Genomic DNA, 18060 nt, shown 5'->3' with positions numbered 1-18060 from the left:
ACAGAAGATAAACTACAGCTGATATAAAATAATGTGAAAAGATTTATACATGTGCTCAAACCTCTTCAGACGAGTTACCAATCTGCAAGAGATAACAATCAAAACAGCTAGCAAACACACAAAAGTCGAAGCTCTTTCTTTAAACAAAGAAAACAAACAGCATAACGTTACCTGCAAATGTTACAATTTACCTGACCCTCAATAAGTACATTTTAGGCCTATCTATAAACATATTAAAACTAATTGACATCAACGATGAGCTGTTGATCCAATCAACGTTAAAACAGCGATGAAAGCAGTAAGAATTATGAGCAACATTGCTGAAGAGTGGGCTCTTTAAATTTCCGCGCTGTTGTGACGACGCATGACACGTGACAACATGAACATGGCGGATGTAGTACGTCCGAATTCCATTCATACTACCCTCATTCATACTATATAGAACGTACTTTTTTAACGGTCGAGAAGTACGTTTGAATTCAAATGTAGTACCTACACAAGTAGTATGCGATTTCGGACGCAGCCTAAGACTAAATCAAAAATGCCTGCCAAAATTAACACTGCTCTGTGGTCTAATGGGTGTCATAATTTATACTTGCAGCACATGTTTGTGATAAAGTGAGATGCATCACATATCGTTTAGTTCACAGAGAAAAGTAGTGAGTTGCAAATTATTGCTTAAGCTTTGACTCCCAGACAAATTACTCTTCCATTACCTGTATATTAATGCTGCAGAATGTTATTTTACTGTTAATATTCACATACTGAAGAAACTGTAGCAGGATTGTGGGAACCAGTGATATTTGTAGATATATTAATATCACAAATTTTATGTATTCATCTTTTTCAGACGTGACTCTTAAAGTGATGGGTAAACCCAAGGCCCTCTCATAGGCCCCTTATCATGTGCATGTGTGTGTTTGGTCTGTAACAGATGGTAGGGATGTAAACGATGGGTTAAGTGTGGTGTGTTTGAGCGCTAACGGTGTGTGTGCACCCACAGCTCCTTAGCAGGTAAGAAAACTGAAACAATAAGGATGTATGTAAACCAGTGCTGCTCTGTCACACAGCCTGTGCTATAAGTTGGTCATTTTATGCAATAGAGCAAAATAAGCTGATTTGTGTACAGAGTAACAACAGGTTAATTAAGGTCAACTCATATTGTAGGATGCTCTACTGCTCCTTCTGAGTCACATGCATCAATCTGCATCTAATCTCACTTTCTGACTGTCCACAAACCTAGTATTAGGAGCCCATTCATTAAATTGCACATCTTGGATGTCTTCCTGATCTAAAGCCTGAGACACCTCAACAGCTGAAGTCCAAAGACATCAAACTCAGTCTAAGGTGAGTGATGAAAGACAGCTATTTTAACCAACTAATTTGTCCCATTCTATTCCATTTGAAATGTTATTTTCCAAAAACTGACTTGTAATCTTATCACTGCATTCCCAGAGATGCTAATGCTGTCTTTATAGTAATAGGACTGAGTCACAGTTGTAAGTCATTATTTTCACAAAGATTCTGATCTGTGATGCTTCTCAGTAGACACCAAACATGTTTGTGTTTGTTTATTTATAACATGACAGCTGAACAGGTGAAGAATAAAAAAGGAAGACATGTCCCTTCAAATAAGAATAAGACAGGATATTGCTGGATACTGTTGCTTGTTTTCATTGTGTCCTGAAATGCCATGCTTTGGCAATAAACTGATTATCATAAACAACACATGTATTTTTCTAGGGATGTGGCATGACCAGGGGATAAATTGTTGCAGTCGTTAATTTAGCCTGATAGCTTGAAACAACTGAAGTATTTCTTATTATTTATTTTGTAAGTGTAATCCTCTGGACTTACTTTAAGACACCAAAACTATTTAACACAGGAAAAAAAACTACAGTGTGCTTTTCAGGGGTAAAGATATATTTGACCCTGATTCATGCTGCATTACATGCTGGGGACCTTCATACATATGCACAGCACAAAACACAGTATGACGCTGTTTGTTTACAATAAATTACTGAGATAAATTTCTTAATAAATATATTAAACAGTATTTTTTTTTATTTCCATGACAAAAATGTTATCACAAAAGAAAAACTGAATAATGAGTTTATTGAATAATATACTTTGGAAGAAAGCTTGGCAAAAAATATTTGAAGCAAAGATTTATTAAGATTTGTGAATCCCAGAGGAGTCATAGTTAGATTTGTTAAAATAGAGATCTATTTTTAAATAATTGATGTTTTACATATTTAATTTATTTAGTTTATTACAGTATGTTTTATGTCAAACTCTCTCCTTGAGACTGGAGCACTCTGCTGGTAAACTGTGATCTTATCTCATGACTCTCTCTTGAGGCTGCATTAGCACTTAAACTATACCATGACTGTCATATACTATTTCTAGAATTACATTTGATGAATTTACACATCTTCAGGCTTATATTATAATGTACTGTACAAAGAAATATATGTTAAAAGTAAAAAAATGTTTACTACGTATTAACAATATACAACATTTTCATGAAGATACCAAAAAAAAAAAAAAAAAAAAAAATCTATCTATCTATCTATCTATCTATCTATCTATCTATCTATCTATCTATCTATCTATCTATCTATCTTCACTTTAAAAAATTGCCAGGAATTTACAGGATTAAAGAGTAGTATTTTGCAATATATTACTGTATTCAGAAATGTACTGTGAAATCAAAGCATGCTGGGTAATTTTCTTACAAATGACTGAATGAACAGCAGAATGATGCTAACATCACAGTACTTTACTGTCATTGTTTTACTGTGAATTCAATTTATAAAGTTGTCTTGAACTCTTGTATTTGACCTTGCATATTCATATTCAAAATAAAACTCTACAGCATGATTTATTCATGCTGCATTACATGCTGGGGACCTTCATACATATGCACAGCACAAAACACAGTATGACGCTGTTTGTTTACAATAAATTACTGAGAGTGCAGTTCAATACAAGAGAAGTCCCACTGTGAAATTACTGTGAAAGTAATGCAGTTATTAACCTGGAATATACTGTAATTTCACACTAAATGTTTTACAGTGCAGTTAGTATGTCCAATCTAATTATTTAAACAAATGTTCCCATGAGACTGGAAGAAAATGTAGGCTGAATAAAAATTAATAATAAAATCCTTCACATATGAAACTGCTGGATCAGTATCAGTATTAATGTCCAGGTGACAGTCTTGTTCAGGACGTGTTGTTTTGATTCACTTGTTTAGAGCTTGTGGAGTTTCCTCTGTCAAATACTGTACAATAGAGAGAAAGATAAAATACACTAAGATCTGCTTTAATACAAGATAATAAATTACATCATTGAATCAATAACTTACTGTAGTTTCTGTAGTTTACAGTGTGGATCCTCCAGTAGAGGAGAGAGCAGCTTCACTCCTGAGTCTCCTGGTTTATTAAATCTCAGATCCAGTTCAGTCAGGTGTGAGGGGTTTGATCTCAGAGCTGAACTCAGAGCAGCACAGCCTTTCTCTCCAATACTGCAGTACCTCAGCCTGCAGAGAGTGAAGAACATGAATGATCTCTGGGATTGTGTTTCAGCTTTAGGGTGAGAGTGTATTTTCAACACACTCTATATTTCTATATTTTCAATTATTCATTCATCAGGGACTCGTTGTTGTGTTTGAGTCTCACTCCGACCGGAGGTCATGAATCTCACAAACTCTCCAGTCTCAACTTACTCAGGAGGAATGGTCATGAATTTGAATCTCAACTGTCACTTTCTCTCTCACACACACATACACACACACACACACACACACACACACACACACTCTCTCTCACACACACACGCTCTCACACTCTCTTTCTCTCTCCCTCTCTATATCTCTCTCTCTCTCTCACACACACACACTCATACAGACTCATACAGACATACTGTATTTAAACTTATTGGAAAATATTAATTTCTATCACTGCTGTGAACTGACCTCACAGAATATGAAGAATATCAAAAACATTTATGAGTCAGCTGTCCACGGTAGTCCTTAATATACCAGCACAATAACACACTCAGCAAAATATTGTCTCATTATCGATAAAATCACAGAAAATATTTAGATATCATTTTGTCAATATCACACACCCCTATGTCTCAGTTACTTAAAGTTACTATTTATTGGACTAAATTATTTTTTATCTCACTTTATGATGAATATATGAAATGTATGAGACACAAGGAATACGTTTCTGCTATAACTATTTATTTATTTATATATCTTTTCTTATTTTCCACAGAAGAAAGTCACACTGTATTCAAATGACTTTAAGATAATTAAAGTGAGGACAGAGTTTTAATTTTTGGGTGAACTATCGCTTTAACATGAAATGTTTTTGTTTGGCAGTATTTTCACACAGTTTTTGTGTTTAATAATATAATAACTTACTGTAGTTTCTGTAGTTTACAGCGTGGATCCTCCAGTAGAGCAGAGAGCAGCTTCACTCCTGAGTCTCCTGGATTATTACAGCTCAGATTCAGTTCAGTCAGGTGTGAGGGGTTTGATCTCAGAGCTGAACTCAGAGCAGCACAGCCTTTCTCTCCAATACTGCAGTTAATCAGCCTGCAGAGAGAAAGAGAACAACTAAAGATGAGTTAAGTTCATTCACTGTTTGTCACAGACCCATGAATGAGGTGTCAAATCGACCGGATCATTGAGGAGAGGACTGCTGTATCTTTTCTAAGTGATCGGACCTACGATGTTCACACAGCGGACAAAAAAACAGACAAAAAAATCCCATAGACTTACAATGACGGAATGTTCATGAATTTGAATCTCAACTGACACTTTCACACACACACACACACCACACCACACACACACACACACACACACACACACACACACACACACTCATCAACAGAAACATTCATTAGCCGAACCCTGTTTGTTTTACGTGTTATTTATAACAAACCATATTACAGATGCGTTGTCAGATTTAAGTTGAACCGCGGTCCTAGCGCATGCCGTCCACGAACCGTTCCACCCCTACCTCATATCATCTTATTATTATTATTATTATTATTAGAATAGCCTATATCTCAATGAGTCTACTTAAAGAAAGAGAAAGAAAAGAAACTAAATAAATAATTTCTAAATGTTCTACCTCATATCATAAACACATAGAAATGTAAAAGTATTCATGGCAACCCGTCAAAATAAAAGTTTGGTTTCACTTGAAGACATTGCGGCAGAAATATATTACTATTGTTCAGTAATGGGCTACTACTAGGGCTGTATACCTTGGAGAACCTGGCGATACGATACATACCTCGATACACAGGTCACGATTCGATACGTACCTCGATACAGAGCTGTCTCGATACGATTTGATACAATGTGACACGATTCGATACGATTCAATAAAAATACATGGGCCAGAGCCAATTAGTTAATGCTGAACACATTTACTCAACAAACAGAACTCTGCATTTTTCTTCAATTTAATGAAGACAAAAGTGCATTATAACAAAGTGCATTTTGCTTAAATATTTGCAACTTTAAGTGCTCTGATTAATTGTACACAAATTGTATTAATCTGGAAATTACCACAAGTCAACATTTAACTTTCCAAGGGTACAGTCTGAGCTCACACAAGCACAAAATCTTCTTCTTATTATTCTTAACTTCTTATTAAATCTTCTTATAATTCTTTTTTGTGACACCATGTACTGCCATAACATATTTCACTATGAAATCACTTAAATGCTACATCTTGCTTTAACATTTTCCATGAGTTTTTTTAAATTCGCGGGCGCCGCTGCGCCCCCTAATGGCTGGGCGGAGTATCGATACTAAGGGCTAGAATATCGATACTGTATCTTTTTTTATTATATCGGTATGTATCTAAGAATCGATATTTTGAGCACACCCCTAGCTACTACTACTAAAATTATTAAAACCTTATTTTTAAGGAATAATCATACAATATTTCTTCTATGTTTTAATTGTAATATTAAATCCCCTTTATTTTCCAAAAAATAAGATTTGTTTTTCATTTTCATTAATTAAAAGATAAATTAAATGAATGTTTTATGCCTTAATAAATATAAATACACAACACAGAGTTTCTGAGGAAAATGTTAGAATAAATGAAACTTGTTTTTATACGTTCAAATAATTAGACAATAAAACAGAATTTGGTAACAATAAAACATAAGTTTGGAAAAAATAAAACATTTAATTGGGCCCTAAACATGTATTTTTTGTTAAATAAATTGATGTTAAATTGTTTAAGTTTCATGATTTTAATTAATTAGACATATTTTGATCCTTGCCCAATTACCAATCCAGCCCTGAGTCTGTCTTATGATTTAGTTCTAGACTTGGGAAGAGATTAATAAAGAGGAATATATCTGGCAGAGGAAGTTGAATTGCCCATGTTTTCACTGTGAAGTTATAAAACAGCAAAAAGTCATTCACAGAGACGTTTAATGTAAATGGCAAGGAGATTATGATGGAAATGAATGCCGGCGCAGCCGTGAGTATCATATCTGAGAAACATTTCCAGGCTGCGTTCTCAACAGAGCCACTGGAGGACACTAGAGTCATGTTGAAAACATACACAGGAGAGATTATGCCTGTGTTGGGACAGTTTAATACTCTTCAACTGATTCAATTACACAAGTCTTGGTGCCACGGAGTACATGTAAATCTGTTATTCATGGATTGGAGAAAGACTTGAGAAAGTAATTTTTGTAATTATTGATCTGTACATTTAATTTTGGCTTACACTTACATACTTTGTTGTTTAATGGTTTATAAGTGTATATATAAACATACATTAGTCTTGAGCACATTCAGTATAATCACTGTATTTGATCATTTACATTTTGATTCTTACAGGAATCGTTCACCCAAAAATATAAATTGTTATAATGTACTTCCCTGCATGTCGTTCCTAACCTGTATCACCTTCTTTCTTCTGTGAAACACAATAGATCATATTTTGAATATTGTTGCTACACTGTAAAAAATTACATTTTGAAAACTTGTGGAAACTGACAAATAAATATTGGCTCAACAGATTGCTTCCCAATAATTGTCCCAAAACAAAAAAATATATATTTTCTTATTTTCCACAGAAGAAAGTCACACTGTATTCAAATGACTTGAAGATAATTAAAGTGATGACAGAGTTTTAATTTTTGGGTGAACTATCGCTTTAACATGAAATGTTTTTGTTTGGCAGTATTTTCACACAGTTTTTGTGTTTAATAATATAATAACACTTACTGTAGTTTCTGTAGTTTACAGCGTGGATCCTCCAGTAGAGCAGAGAGCAGCTTCACTCCTGAGTCTCCTGGATTATTAAAGTTCAGATCCAGTTCAGTCAGGTGTGAGGGGTTTGATCTCAGAGCTGAACTCAGAGCAGCACAGCCTTCCTCTCCAATACTGCAGTCAATCAGCCTGCAGAGAGAAAGAGAACAACTAATGATGAGTTAAGTTCATTCACTGTTTGTCACAGACCCATGAATGAGGTGTCAAATCAACCGGATCATTGAGGAGAGGAGAGCTGTATCTTTTCTAAGTGATCGGACCAACGATGTTCACACAGCGGACGAAAAAACAGACAAAAAAATCCCATAGACTTACAATGACGGAATGTTCATGAATTTGAATCTCAACTGTCACTTTCTCTCACTCTCTCTCTCTCTCTCACACACACACACACACACACACGCACACACACACACAAACACACACACACACAGGGCCTTAGGAACCCCCTCTCTCTCTCTCTCTCTGTCCCTCTCTCTCTAATTCGATTCAACTCAATTCTAATAAGCTTTAGTGGCATAACTGTGTAACATTTCAGTGTTGCAAAAGCAATACATATATTATACAAATATTCTATTAAATAAAATAAATAAATAAAAAAGGGGAAAAAGATATACATACACTAAAAAAAATGCTGTATAAAAGGCCATATTCTGACAGTAACATCCTGTTTTTTCATTACAACAGCAAAATCCTGTAAAAAACAATGAGTTCTGGCCAAAGAGTGTAAAACAAGCAGATATATTACAGACAGAGGTGGATAGTCCAGGGGTCAGAAAGTAAAAGTCCTGCCATATGTTTATTCCACCCATGAACTCAGCAGCTGATTTCACCAGAGGAGGAACCAAGTCATGCCTTTCAAGACACAAACAAGTCTCAAGACAAATCCCAAGAACTCAAAGAGTTAAAGTTAATGAGATGAATTAGTGACTAATTAAATGATGATTGTGCATTACTACATATTTATATTATTATATTACTACATAATTAAAGAATAAGAATCCAATTCAGAGATAATAAATACATAACATCAATTGCTGAAAGATGAATCTAAGAGAGAGAGGTGCAAACCTGACAGAGGAAACAGTAGCATTTATGAGTGCGGTTTACTGAAGTGGATTTTCCAAAAGACACAAATAGCTGATTAATATATGTTTGTCTCTGATAAACGATCACACCGGTGTGATTAGATGTTCGGTGCTAAATTCAAATCTGTGTTTGCTCAACTTCACTGTCTGGCACGGAGCCAGAGACTGCTGTGTTTTTAGCTCCAGCACTGCGCATTATAACCAATCACACATGATTCTGTTGAGCTCATGAGTACAATGACCAATAAGAGGCATTCAGATGAGTGTTTTATTCAGTGTGAGCGCTCCCTGAATGAATTCTGCTCTCTGACCATTTCTCTCATCAGAAACAACAAAGTGCAGATGTGCGTAAGATGTGAGCAAGATATTCATTTCACAATGTAAGCAACTTCAGTGATTAATGGGAGTTTTTGAGTGCTTGAATTAGACTAAAGTCAATGATAATGTTCTTTGATAATGTAAACGGAGAGTCTATTTACACTAATTCTCCAGCATCGTGTGATTGGCTCTGTGAAGATTATAAAAAGCTGCTATGGGGTTGAACCCGTCTTTTGCTATGGACCAGCAGCTCCAGTGGCGCAGATGCTAAATCACTTATGGGAGGATTTTTGACGCGATCGACTAGACTTTTCTCCCTTTTCAAATCTCATATCACATCGTAAAGGCATTCATTTTTTAAAAATGAAAGAAATAACCAGAAAGTTGAAAATACAGTAACGGGTAGGTAGGGTTAGGGTAGGTGTAGGGAGGGCTTTATTGTATCAATAAGGTGGCATCCATTTAATAATCTGAATTAAAATGATAATTTACACTCAATACGTTATTATTGCATACTGGTTTATAATGTAATACAATACTGAAGTGCAGATAATTGCCACTATTTTGCAACAAGTAGAATAAATAGCAGAAAAACTATATTTTGGGCTCCTCTTCCTTATTAATAGGGCTATATAATAGTACCACCCCAGCAAACAGAAATATTTCGTAATCAGAGGAAACCCTTACAGTGTGTTTTATCACAAGAAGCGCTTCTGATCAGTCAATAAAAATCAATCGTCTTAATTTGTTTGAGAATGAAGACCGTTCCATTAATAAGCTCCAGCGTCATGGCCATATTACCACTTCAGGAGTGCATTATTTCTGTAATAATCTGAACGGACTGGAGTCACACCCACACATCAAGACATTGTTTTGATCATTTATTTCAAGACATTTGTCATGTTTCCATCCTGAAATCTCGTGTGTTTAACTAATCTCTTGCGCACCTCATAAACCTTTCATTACAATTTCCAAAACGTCATTTTAGAGCAAATAACAGAGGCTTGAGCCATTGATATGCAGGCTAACACAGTTATTAATGCAGTCTAACGCACTTAGGCTATTATTTATTCACATTGGCCCATAGAAACCTCTATGAATACACTTGACTCGACCGCAGAGGATGAATTTAAGTTTTATTGAAAAGTGTTTATGTATTGTACACTCGTAGCACGCGCACACATTAGGATAGGTTAGATGCCTGCCTCCGGTGCGAGTCCCTATCAAGCACTTTACCGATTCAACTCCTCTCCTCTCCTCCTCTGCCTGGCTCTTTGGCCGCATCTCTCACCGCAGAGCAAGCCTTTTCTTGATAAAGCTGCTGGGAAAACGTGGGAAAAGCCGACGAGGAAGAAGTTTGGGTGAAGCGATCTTTATATAGGTGGAGCAAAATACTTAATCTCTCCGTCTATAGAGCATTGGGTGGTTTACGCTGTCAGTACAGGAGACAAACCAATGGGCCACTGGCTGCTCGTTGTCCCTGTGTGATGGTCCTTGGCAAAAACAAAAAAAAAAAAATTCTGTCGGCCCCTTCAGTGCGTCGGCCCACCGGAAAAATGGCTGGTATGCCCGATTACCAATCCAGCCCTGAGTCTGTCTTATGATTTAGTTCTAGACTTGGGAAGTGATTAATAAAGAGGAGTATATCTGGCAGAGGAAGTTGAATTGCCCATGTTTTCACTGTGAAGTTATAAAACAGCAAAAAGTCATTCACAGAGACGTTTAATGTAAATGGAAAGGAAATTATGATGGAAATGAATGCCGGCGCAGCCGTGAGTATCATATCTGAGAAACATTTCCAGGCAGCGTTCTCAACAGAGCCACTGGAGGACACTAGAGTCATGTTGAAAACATACACAGGAGAGATTATGCCTGTGTTGGGACAGTTTAATACTCTTCAACTGATTCAATTACACAAGTCTTGGTGCCACGGAGTACATGTAAATCTGTTATTCATGGATTGGAGAAAGACTTGAGAAAGTAATTTTTGTAATTATTGATCTGTACATTTAATTTTGGCTTACACTTACATACTTTGTTGTTTAATGGTTTATAAGTGTATATACAAACATTCATTAGTCTTGAGCACATTCAGTATAATCACTGTATTTGATCATTTACATTTTGATTCTTACAGGAATCGTTCACCCAAAAATATAAATTGTTATAATGTACTTCCCTGCATGTCGTTCCTAACCTGTATGACCTTCTTTCTTCTGTGAAACACAATAGATTATATTTTGAATATTGTTGCTACACTGTAAAAAAATTACATTTTGAAAAATTGTGGAAACTGACAAATAAATATTGGCTCAACAGATTGCTTCCCAATAATTGTCCCAAAACAAAAAAATATATATTTTCCACAGAAGAAAGTCACACTGTATTCAAATGACTTGAAGATAATTAAAGTGACAACAGAGTTTTAATTTTTGGGTGAACTATCGCTTTAACATGAAATGTTTTTGTTTGGCAGTATTTTCACACAGTTTTTGTGTTTAATAATATAATAACACTTCCTGTAGTTTCTGTAGTTTACAGCGTGGATCCTCCAGTAGAGCAGAGAGCAGCTTCACTCCTGAGTCTCCTGGATTATTAACGCTCAGATTCAGTTCAGTCAGGTGTGAGGGGTTTGATCTCAGAGCTGAACTCAGAGCAGCACAGCCTTCCTCTCCAATACTGCAGCCCCACAGCCTGCAGAGAGAAAGAGAACAACTAAAGATGAGTTAAGTTCATTCACCGTTTGTCACAGACCCATGAATGAGGTGTCAAATCAACCGGCTCATTGAGGAGAGGAGAGCTGTATCTTTTTTAAGTGATCGGACCTACGATGTTCACACAGCAGACAAAAAAACAGACAAAAAAATCCCATAGACTTACAATGACGAAATGTTCATGAATTTGAATCTCAACTGTCACTTTCTCTCACACACACACACACACACACACACACACACACACACACACACACACACACACAGCTGATTCAATTTCCAAAACGTCATTTTAGAGCTAATAACAGAGGCTTGAGCCATTGATATGCAGGCTAACACAGTTATTAATGCAGTCTAGAGAGAGAGAGAGAGAGAGAGAGAGAGAGAGAGAGAGAGCGAGAGCGAGAGAGAGAGAGAGAGAGATAGAGAGAGAGAGAGAGAGAGAGAGAGAGAGAGCGAGAGAGAGAGAGAGAGAGATAGAGAGAGAGAGAGAGAGAGCGAGAGAGAGAGAGAGAGAGAGAGATAGAGCGAGAGAGAGAGAGAGAGAGAGAGAGAGCGAGACGAGAGAGAGAGAGAGAGAGAGAGAGAGAGAGAGAGAGAGAGAGAGAGAGCGTGTGAATACCAGCGTCTGTGTGTCTCTCAACAGTGTTCAGCAGCAGCGGCTACTAATAACGAATCTTTAAGTTGAACTGCTTCAAGAACCTCACTACTGAGAAATGTCATGTAGCTTTTCAGCTGCAAAACTATTTTATTGATCAGTTTGTGGGGCAGACGCAGCTCTGACACCAAGTCTCTCTCCGCGTTTCCACGTGTGTGCACGAGTGCATGTCTGTACTGTGTGTGCGTCTGTGAGAAATAAAGGTCCAAAACCCATTTACTTATATATGAGAATCGAAATCTCATGATATAATTAACAAGTTGGGGCTGGGGGGGCTTTCAACTGAGGGGGGCCTTTAATCAGTCCGTGCCCAGGGCACCACTGTGTCATAATTGGACCCTGTATACAGGTGATAATGTTAAAATAAGAGATTATAGTATAACTATGACATATAATTCTCGTAAGGATCACTAATCGGCTCAATGATGAAATCCAGCGGAGTGGTATAATGTGTGAAGGACTACTACTACACATAATGTACTTCCCTGTATGACCTTCTTTCTTTAAGCCTTTGCAGTTTCATCACGCATCTCCATAGCAACCAAAACAGAGTACCCTAGCAACCAAAATCCAAAGAGGGATATCTTCCATTCTGAACGTCTCAGAGGCACGGGAGTTGGTTTATATCATTCATAGTGACAATAAGCCTTTGCAGTTTCATCATGGAACTCCATAGCAACCAAACAGAGTACCCTAGCAACCAAAATCCAAAGAGGGATATCTTCCATTCTGAATGTCACAGAGGCACGGGAGTTGGTTTATATCATTCATAGTGACAAGAAGCCTTTGCAGTTTCATCATGCAACTCCATAGCAACCAAACAGAGTACCCTAGCAACCAAAATCCAAAGAGGGATATCTTCCATTCTGAATGTCACAGAGGCATGGGAGTTGGTTTATATCATTCATAGTGACAAGAAGCCTTTGCAGTTTCATCATGCAACTCCATAGCAACCAAACAGAGTACCCTAGCAACCAAAATCCAAAGAGGGATATCTTCCATTCTGAATGTCACAGAGGCATGGGAGTTGGTTTATATCATTCATAGCACCACCCTGGGTACCATAGCAACGGCCCTAGCAACCATCCTGGGTACCCTAGCAACCGCATAGCAACACCCTAGCAACCACCCCAAGTACCCTAGCAACCACATAGCAACACCTTAGCAACCACCCTGGGTACCCTAGCAACCGCCCTAGCAACCATCCTGGGTACCCTAGCAACCGCATAGCAACACCCTAGCAACCATCCAAATTACCCTAGCAACCACAAAGCATCACCTTAGCAACCACCCTGGCTACCCTAGCAACCGCCCTAGCAACCATCCTGAGTACCCTAGCAACCGCATAGCAACACCCTAGCAACCACCCCAATTACCCTAGCAACCACATAGCAACACCTTAGCAACCACCCTGGGTACCCTAGCAACCGCCCTAGCAACCATCCTGGGTACCCTAGCAACCATCCTGATTACCCTAGCAACCGCATAGCAACACCTTAGCAACCACCCTGGGTACCCTAGCAACGGCCCTAACAACCATCCTGGGTACCCTAGCAACCGAGTGGCGAGTTTTGCCACGCCAAGCACCCCCTCACATTTTCTTCAGGAAATGTACATTCTAATGGGAGCAGCTACCTGTGGTTTACTGAGGAACTTGGTACAACCAGACAAGCCAAAGGATAAGTCTTACAAAGACATCATGGACACTTTAAAGAGTTATTTTGAACCAAAGCCGTTACTGATTGTGGAAAGATTCAGTTTTAATCTCTGCGATCAAAGAGTTGATGAGACGGTGACAGAATATGCAGCGAGTTGTGAGTTCAGGGAACGCTTGACGAGGCATTGTGTGACCGATTCATGAGTGGAAGCCACAACGAAGCCTGCCAGCGACGGCTGTTGTCAGAATCTAATCTGATGTTTGCACGTGTGTTTGAGATCACACTGAGCATGGAGACGGCTGAGAAAGACACGCAGCAGTTAAGAGGACATGACTCTCACTCGGCTGTTGTGCATAAAGTGGACGTTCCAGCCAAAGAGGGAAGAAGTGCTATAGATGTCATGGAAAAAATTACAGCGCTCAGGTATGTCATTTCAAAGATATATTCCTCCATAACTGCAGGAAAACTGGCCACATCAAGAGAGCCTGCAGAGGAAACATGGAAGTTGGAAAAATAAAGCCTTATACTGAGAAAAATACTAAGTATGTGGAGGCAGAGGAAGTTGAATTGCCCATGTTTACGCTGTGAAGTTATAAAACAGCAAAAAGTCATTCACTGAGACGTTTAATGTAAATGACAAGGAGATTATGATGGAAATGAATGCCGGCGCAGCCGTGAGTATCATATCTGAGAAACATTTCCAGGCAGCGTTCTCAACAGAGCCACTGGAGGACACTAGAGTCATGTTGAAAACATACACAGGAGAGATTATGCCTGTGTTGGGACAGTTTAATACTCTTCAACTGATTCAATTACACAAGTCTTGGTGCCACAGAGTACATGTAAATCTGTTATTCATGGATTGGAGAAAGACTTGAGAAAGTAATTTTTGTAATTATTGATCTGTACATTTAATTTTGGCTTACACTTACATACTTTGTTGTTTAATGGTTTATAAGTGTATATACAAACATTCATTAGTCTTGAGCACATTCAGTATAATCACTGTATTTGATCATTTACATTTTGATTCTTACAGGAATCGTTCACCCAAAAATATAAATTGTTATAATGTACTTCCCTGCATGTCGTTCCTAACCTGTATGACCTTCTTTCTTCTGTGAAACACAATAGATCATATTTTGAATATTGTTGCTACACTGTAAAACATTTACATTTTGAAAAATTGTGGAAACTGACAAATGAATATTGGCTCAACAGATTGCTTCCCAATAATTGTCCCAAAACAAAAAAAAAAATGCACTGTAGTAATTTTAGCTGAAGGTCTGAAGTTAAAATTAAAAATATACATTCACCGAACATATTAAATTGTGCTCAGCCAATCTATCAAGCAGAAGTGAAAAATCTGTGTTGTCTGAACAAGCTTTGCAGCAGAAAACACGTGCACACATGCGCCTGAGAGAAACCGTTACTGTAGTGAATTCAACTTCCTGTGCGCGGGAGAGCGAGAGAGCGGAGCCGATGCTGAAGGACGACAGAACATCATTTACAGACGGATTTTCTATCATTGAAGTTATGCTACGTATACTGAGTTTTGTATTTATTAAGTCATGTTTCATGTACTACATTGTATTTTTCAGAGTAACAGTGAATTCACTCCTTTACTGTGTCATGCTGGCGTTTATAACCTAGTTTAGCTCGTACTGATCTCTCGGTAGGAGTGTGTGATATATATCGTCTGTGATAATATTGTAATTGTTGTTTTAATGATGTGGGATTTGACATTAATAAACATTTACAGTGTGTTTTTTACTGCATTATTCAGTCTTTAAAATGCATTTAGACTGATCACATATGATATGGGGGCAGAAAATATCATTTATGTAATTTCATAATCATCATCACACGAAGAGTGCCGTTTTTAGAAAATATTTAGATATCATTTTGTCAATATCACACACCCCTATGTCTCAGTTACCTAAAGTTAATATTTATTGAACTAAATAATTTTTATCTCACTTTATGATGAATATATGAAATGAATGAGACACAAGGAATATGTTTCTGCTATAACTATGTTTTTGTTCCCATTAGTGTAACTCATCATTGCTAGGTCTGAGGAGAAAGGAACCACTATGAATTTCACTGAGTATTTAACAGTAGTTCTTATTGGATACATGTTTATTTCATATTAGTGTCAAATACTATTAGCTCTTAGATGTAATTTGTGAGGAGTTGCTTTATTGTAATGTAGGCTGCTAATTCTAATGTAGACTTAGTATTGACATTGTGTATTTTTTTATGTTACAGAGTACAGAGGCATTGGAGAACCACACAACTGTAAAGAAAATGGGAATTATTGAAATAGTAAGCAGCAGCAGTTGCACTTCAAGGGTCCTGTCAAGTGTGCTGAATGCCTCCGTTGTCCTGGAAGAGGAGCTGGTGCTTCACAACTTAGGAGACTTTGTAAATGCATTTATTGTATTTTTTTGGATTATTGTATGCACTCATCAAAATTTGGTAACTCACAGAATTACCAAAAAATTTTGCCATAAGTCAAATATATTAAGGTTCTGCAATATATAAATATATTGTGGAAACTTAAATTCCTGTAGAGCTGCTTTGCAACGATTTGTATCCTAAAAAGCGCTATACAAATAAACTTGAATTGAATCCTGGAGTACAACAAGGATTTAAAGGGATAGTTTACCCCAAAATTAAAATTCTGTCATTAATTACTTACCCTCATGTCGTTCAAAACCCATGAGACCTTCGTTCATCTTCAGAAAACAAATTAAGATATTTTTGATGAAATCCGATGATGACTTTTTTTTTGATAAAACAACGGTCTTATTGATGTGGAACGACAGGAGGCATGTATTAATGACAGAATTTTAACCTCAAAGTACCTCTTATGAGTTTTTTGGCAAACATTTGACGTGTAAGATGCAGTTTCATGAGCTCAAAGTACCTCTTGTGAGAATGGTAGAGTTCATGTGAAATTACTCTAAACACTGGTTGAAGGAACCTCAGATAAATTATTACTATTATTTATTAAATTATTATTATTTTATGGTGTTTTCAACATTTTTGCACGTTTGTGAATATATTATTGTACAAGGTGCAATTCATAAGCTTTGTGTATCTTATGATAATTAAAATGCATGATTTTCTAAGGTATACTGTGTAGAAAATTTCAATGTATTTATAATTTTAAATGTATTTATAATTTTATTTTCACAATATTGTTGTATATTTTCATTAAAAGTATTAAAATGTGGCAGTGTTTAGTGTATCATTTAGTAAGTTTTTCCTTTTCTTTTGGGACAACAGGGAATAAACAATTCAGTAAGGTTGCTTTAGCACTATACATTTACCAATACACATTTTTAAATTAGGTAAAACAAAAAATGTATGCTACTACTATTTATAATATTCATTTGGGCCAATAACTTGGTTTGGTTTGACTTCTTTTTTCCCAGCTGGCTCAACATATTTTCTCATTGAGCCAATGTTAAAAGACTGTTGCCACAATTGATCAAATTCAGTTAGCAGAAATACAATTGGTTCAATGGAAAAATGTAGATGTAATCAGTCACTAGAAAATTTGTTGGAGAGTTGAGGAGGTCTGACATTTTTTACAGTGTAACCAAAGTTTGGGTATTATTGCTTACCATTGTGTGGACAAAAAACATTTCTCTAAATATCTTCTCTTATGTTCAGAGAAGACAGTCATGCTGTTTTGAAATGATTTGAAGATAATTAAAGTGACGACAGAGTTTTAATTTTTGGGTGAACTATCGCTTTAACATGAAATGTTTTTGTTTGGCAGTATTTTCAGACAGTTTTTGTGTTTAATAATATAATAACACTTACTGTAGTTTCTGTAGTTTACAGCGTGGATCCTCCAGTAGAGCAGAGAGCAGCTTCACTCCTGAGTCTCCTGGTTTATTACCGCTCAGATCCAGTTCAGTCAGGTGTGAGGGGTTTGATCTCAGAGCTGAACTCAGAGCAGCACAGCCTTTCTCTCCAATCCTGCAGCTCCTCAGCCTGCAGAGAGAAAGAGAACAACTAAAGATGAGTTAAGTTCATTCACTGTTTGTCACAGACACATGAATGAGGTGTCAAATCGACCGGCTCATTGAGGAGAGGAGTGCTGTATCTTTTCTAAGTGATCGGACCTACGATGTTCACACAGCAGACGAAAAAAGTAGGGCTGTAACGTCCTAGTCGATTAGTCGATTAATTGGTCGATATGGTCTGGTTCGACCAAAAATCTGATTGGTCGATTTTTTGCCGCGCTCATTTCATCAGTTTGGCCGCGCTCATTTCATCA

The 18060-nt window shown here is 37.0% G+C and overlaps 1 protein-coding gene across 5 annotated transcripts in view; it reads right to left on the bottom strand.

Annotated features, from left to right (window-relative positions):
• Window positions 1-1577: 1577 nt before the first annotated feature.
• The window catches only part of LOC306874655 (NLR family CARD domain-containing protein 3-like), an 85934-nt gene continuing 69451 nt past the window's right edge, over window positions 1578-18060 (bottom strand). For 2 of the 5 annotated variants that reach the window (XR_013784645.1, XR_013784646.1), the window contains 6 exons: window positions 17601-17774; window positions 11250-11427; window positions 7283-7456; window positions 4436-4609; window positions 3371-3544; window positions 1578-3286 (listed from right to left, as the gene is read on the bottom strand). Coding sequence is in view for 3 of the 5 variants with exons in the window: in XM_079424840.1 (XP_079280966.1) it covers window positions 3280-3286; window positions 3371-3544; window positions 4436-4609; window positions 7283-7456; window positions 17601-17774 (703 nt within the window). In the remaining 2 variants the exon portion in view is untranslated. The remainder of the gene's footprint in view (window positions 3287-3370; window positions 3545-4435; window positions 4610-7282; window positions 7457-11249; window positions 11428-17600; window positions 17775-18060) is intronic. The other 3 variants (XM_079424843.1, XM_079424844.1, XM_079424840.1) reach the window with 2 other exon arrangements.

This window comes from Barbus barbus (assembly GCF_936440315.1).
Source record: "Barbus barbus genome assembly, chromosome: 9".
NCBI lineage: Eukaryota > Metazoa > Chordata > Actinopteri > Cypriniformes > Cyprinidae > Barbus > Barbus barbus.
This window is presented reverse-complemented; position numbering and strand designations above follow the sequence as displayed.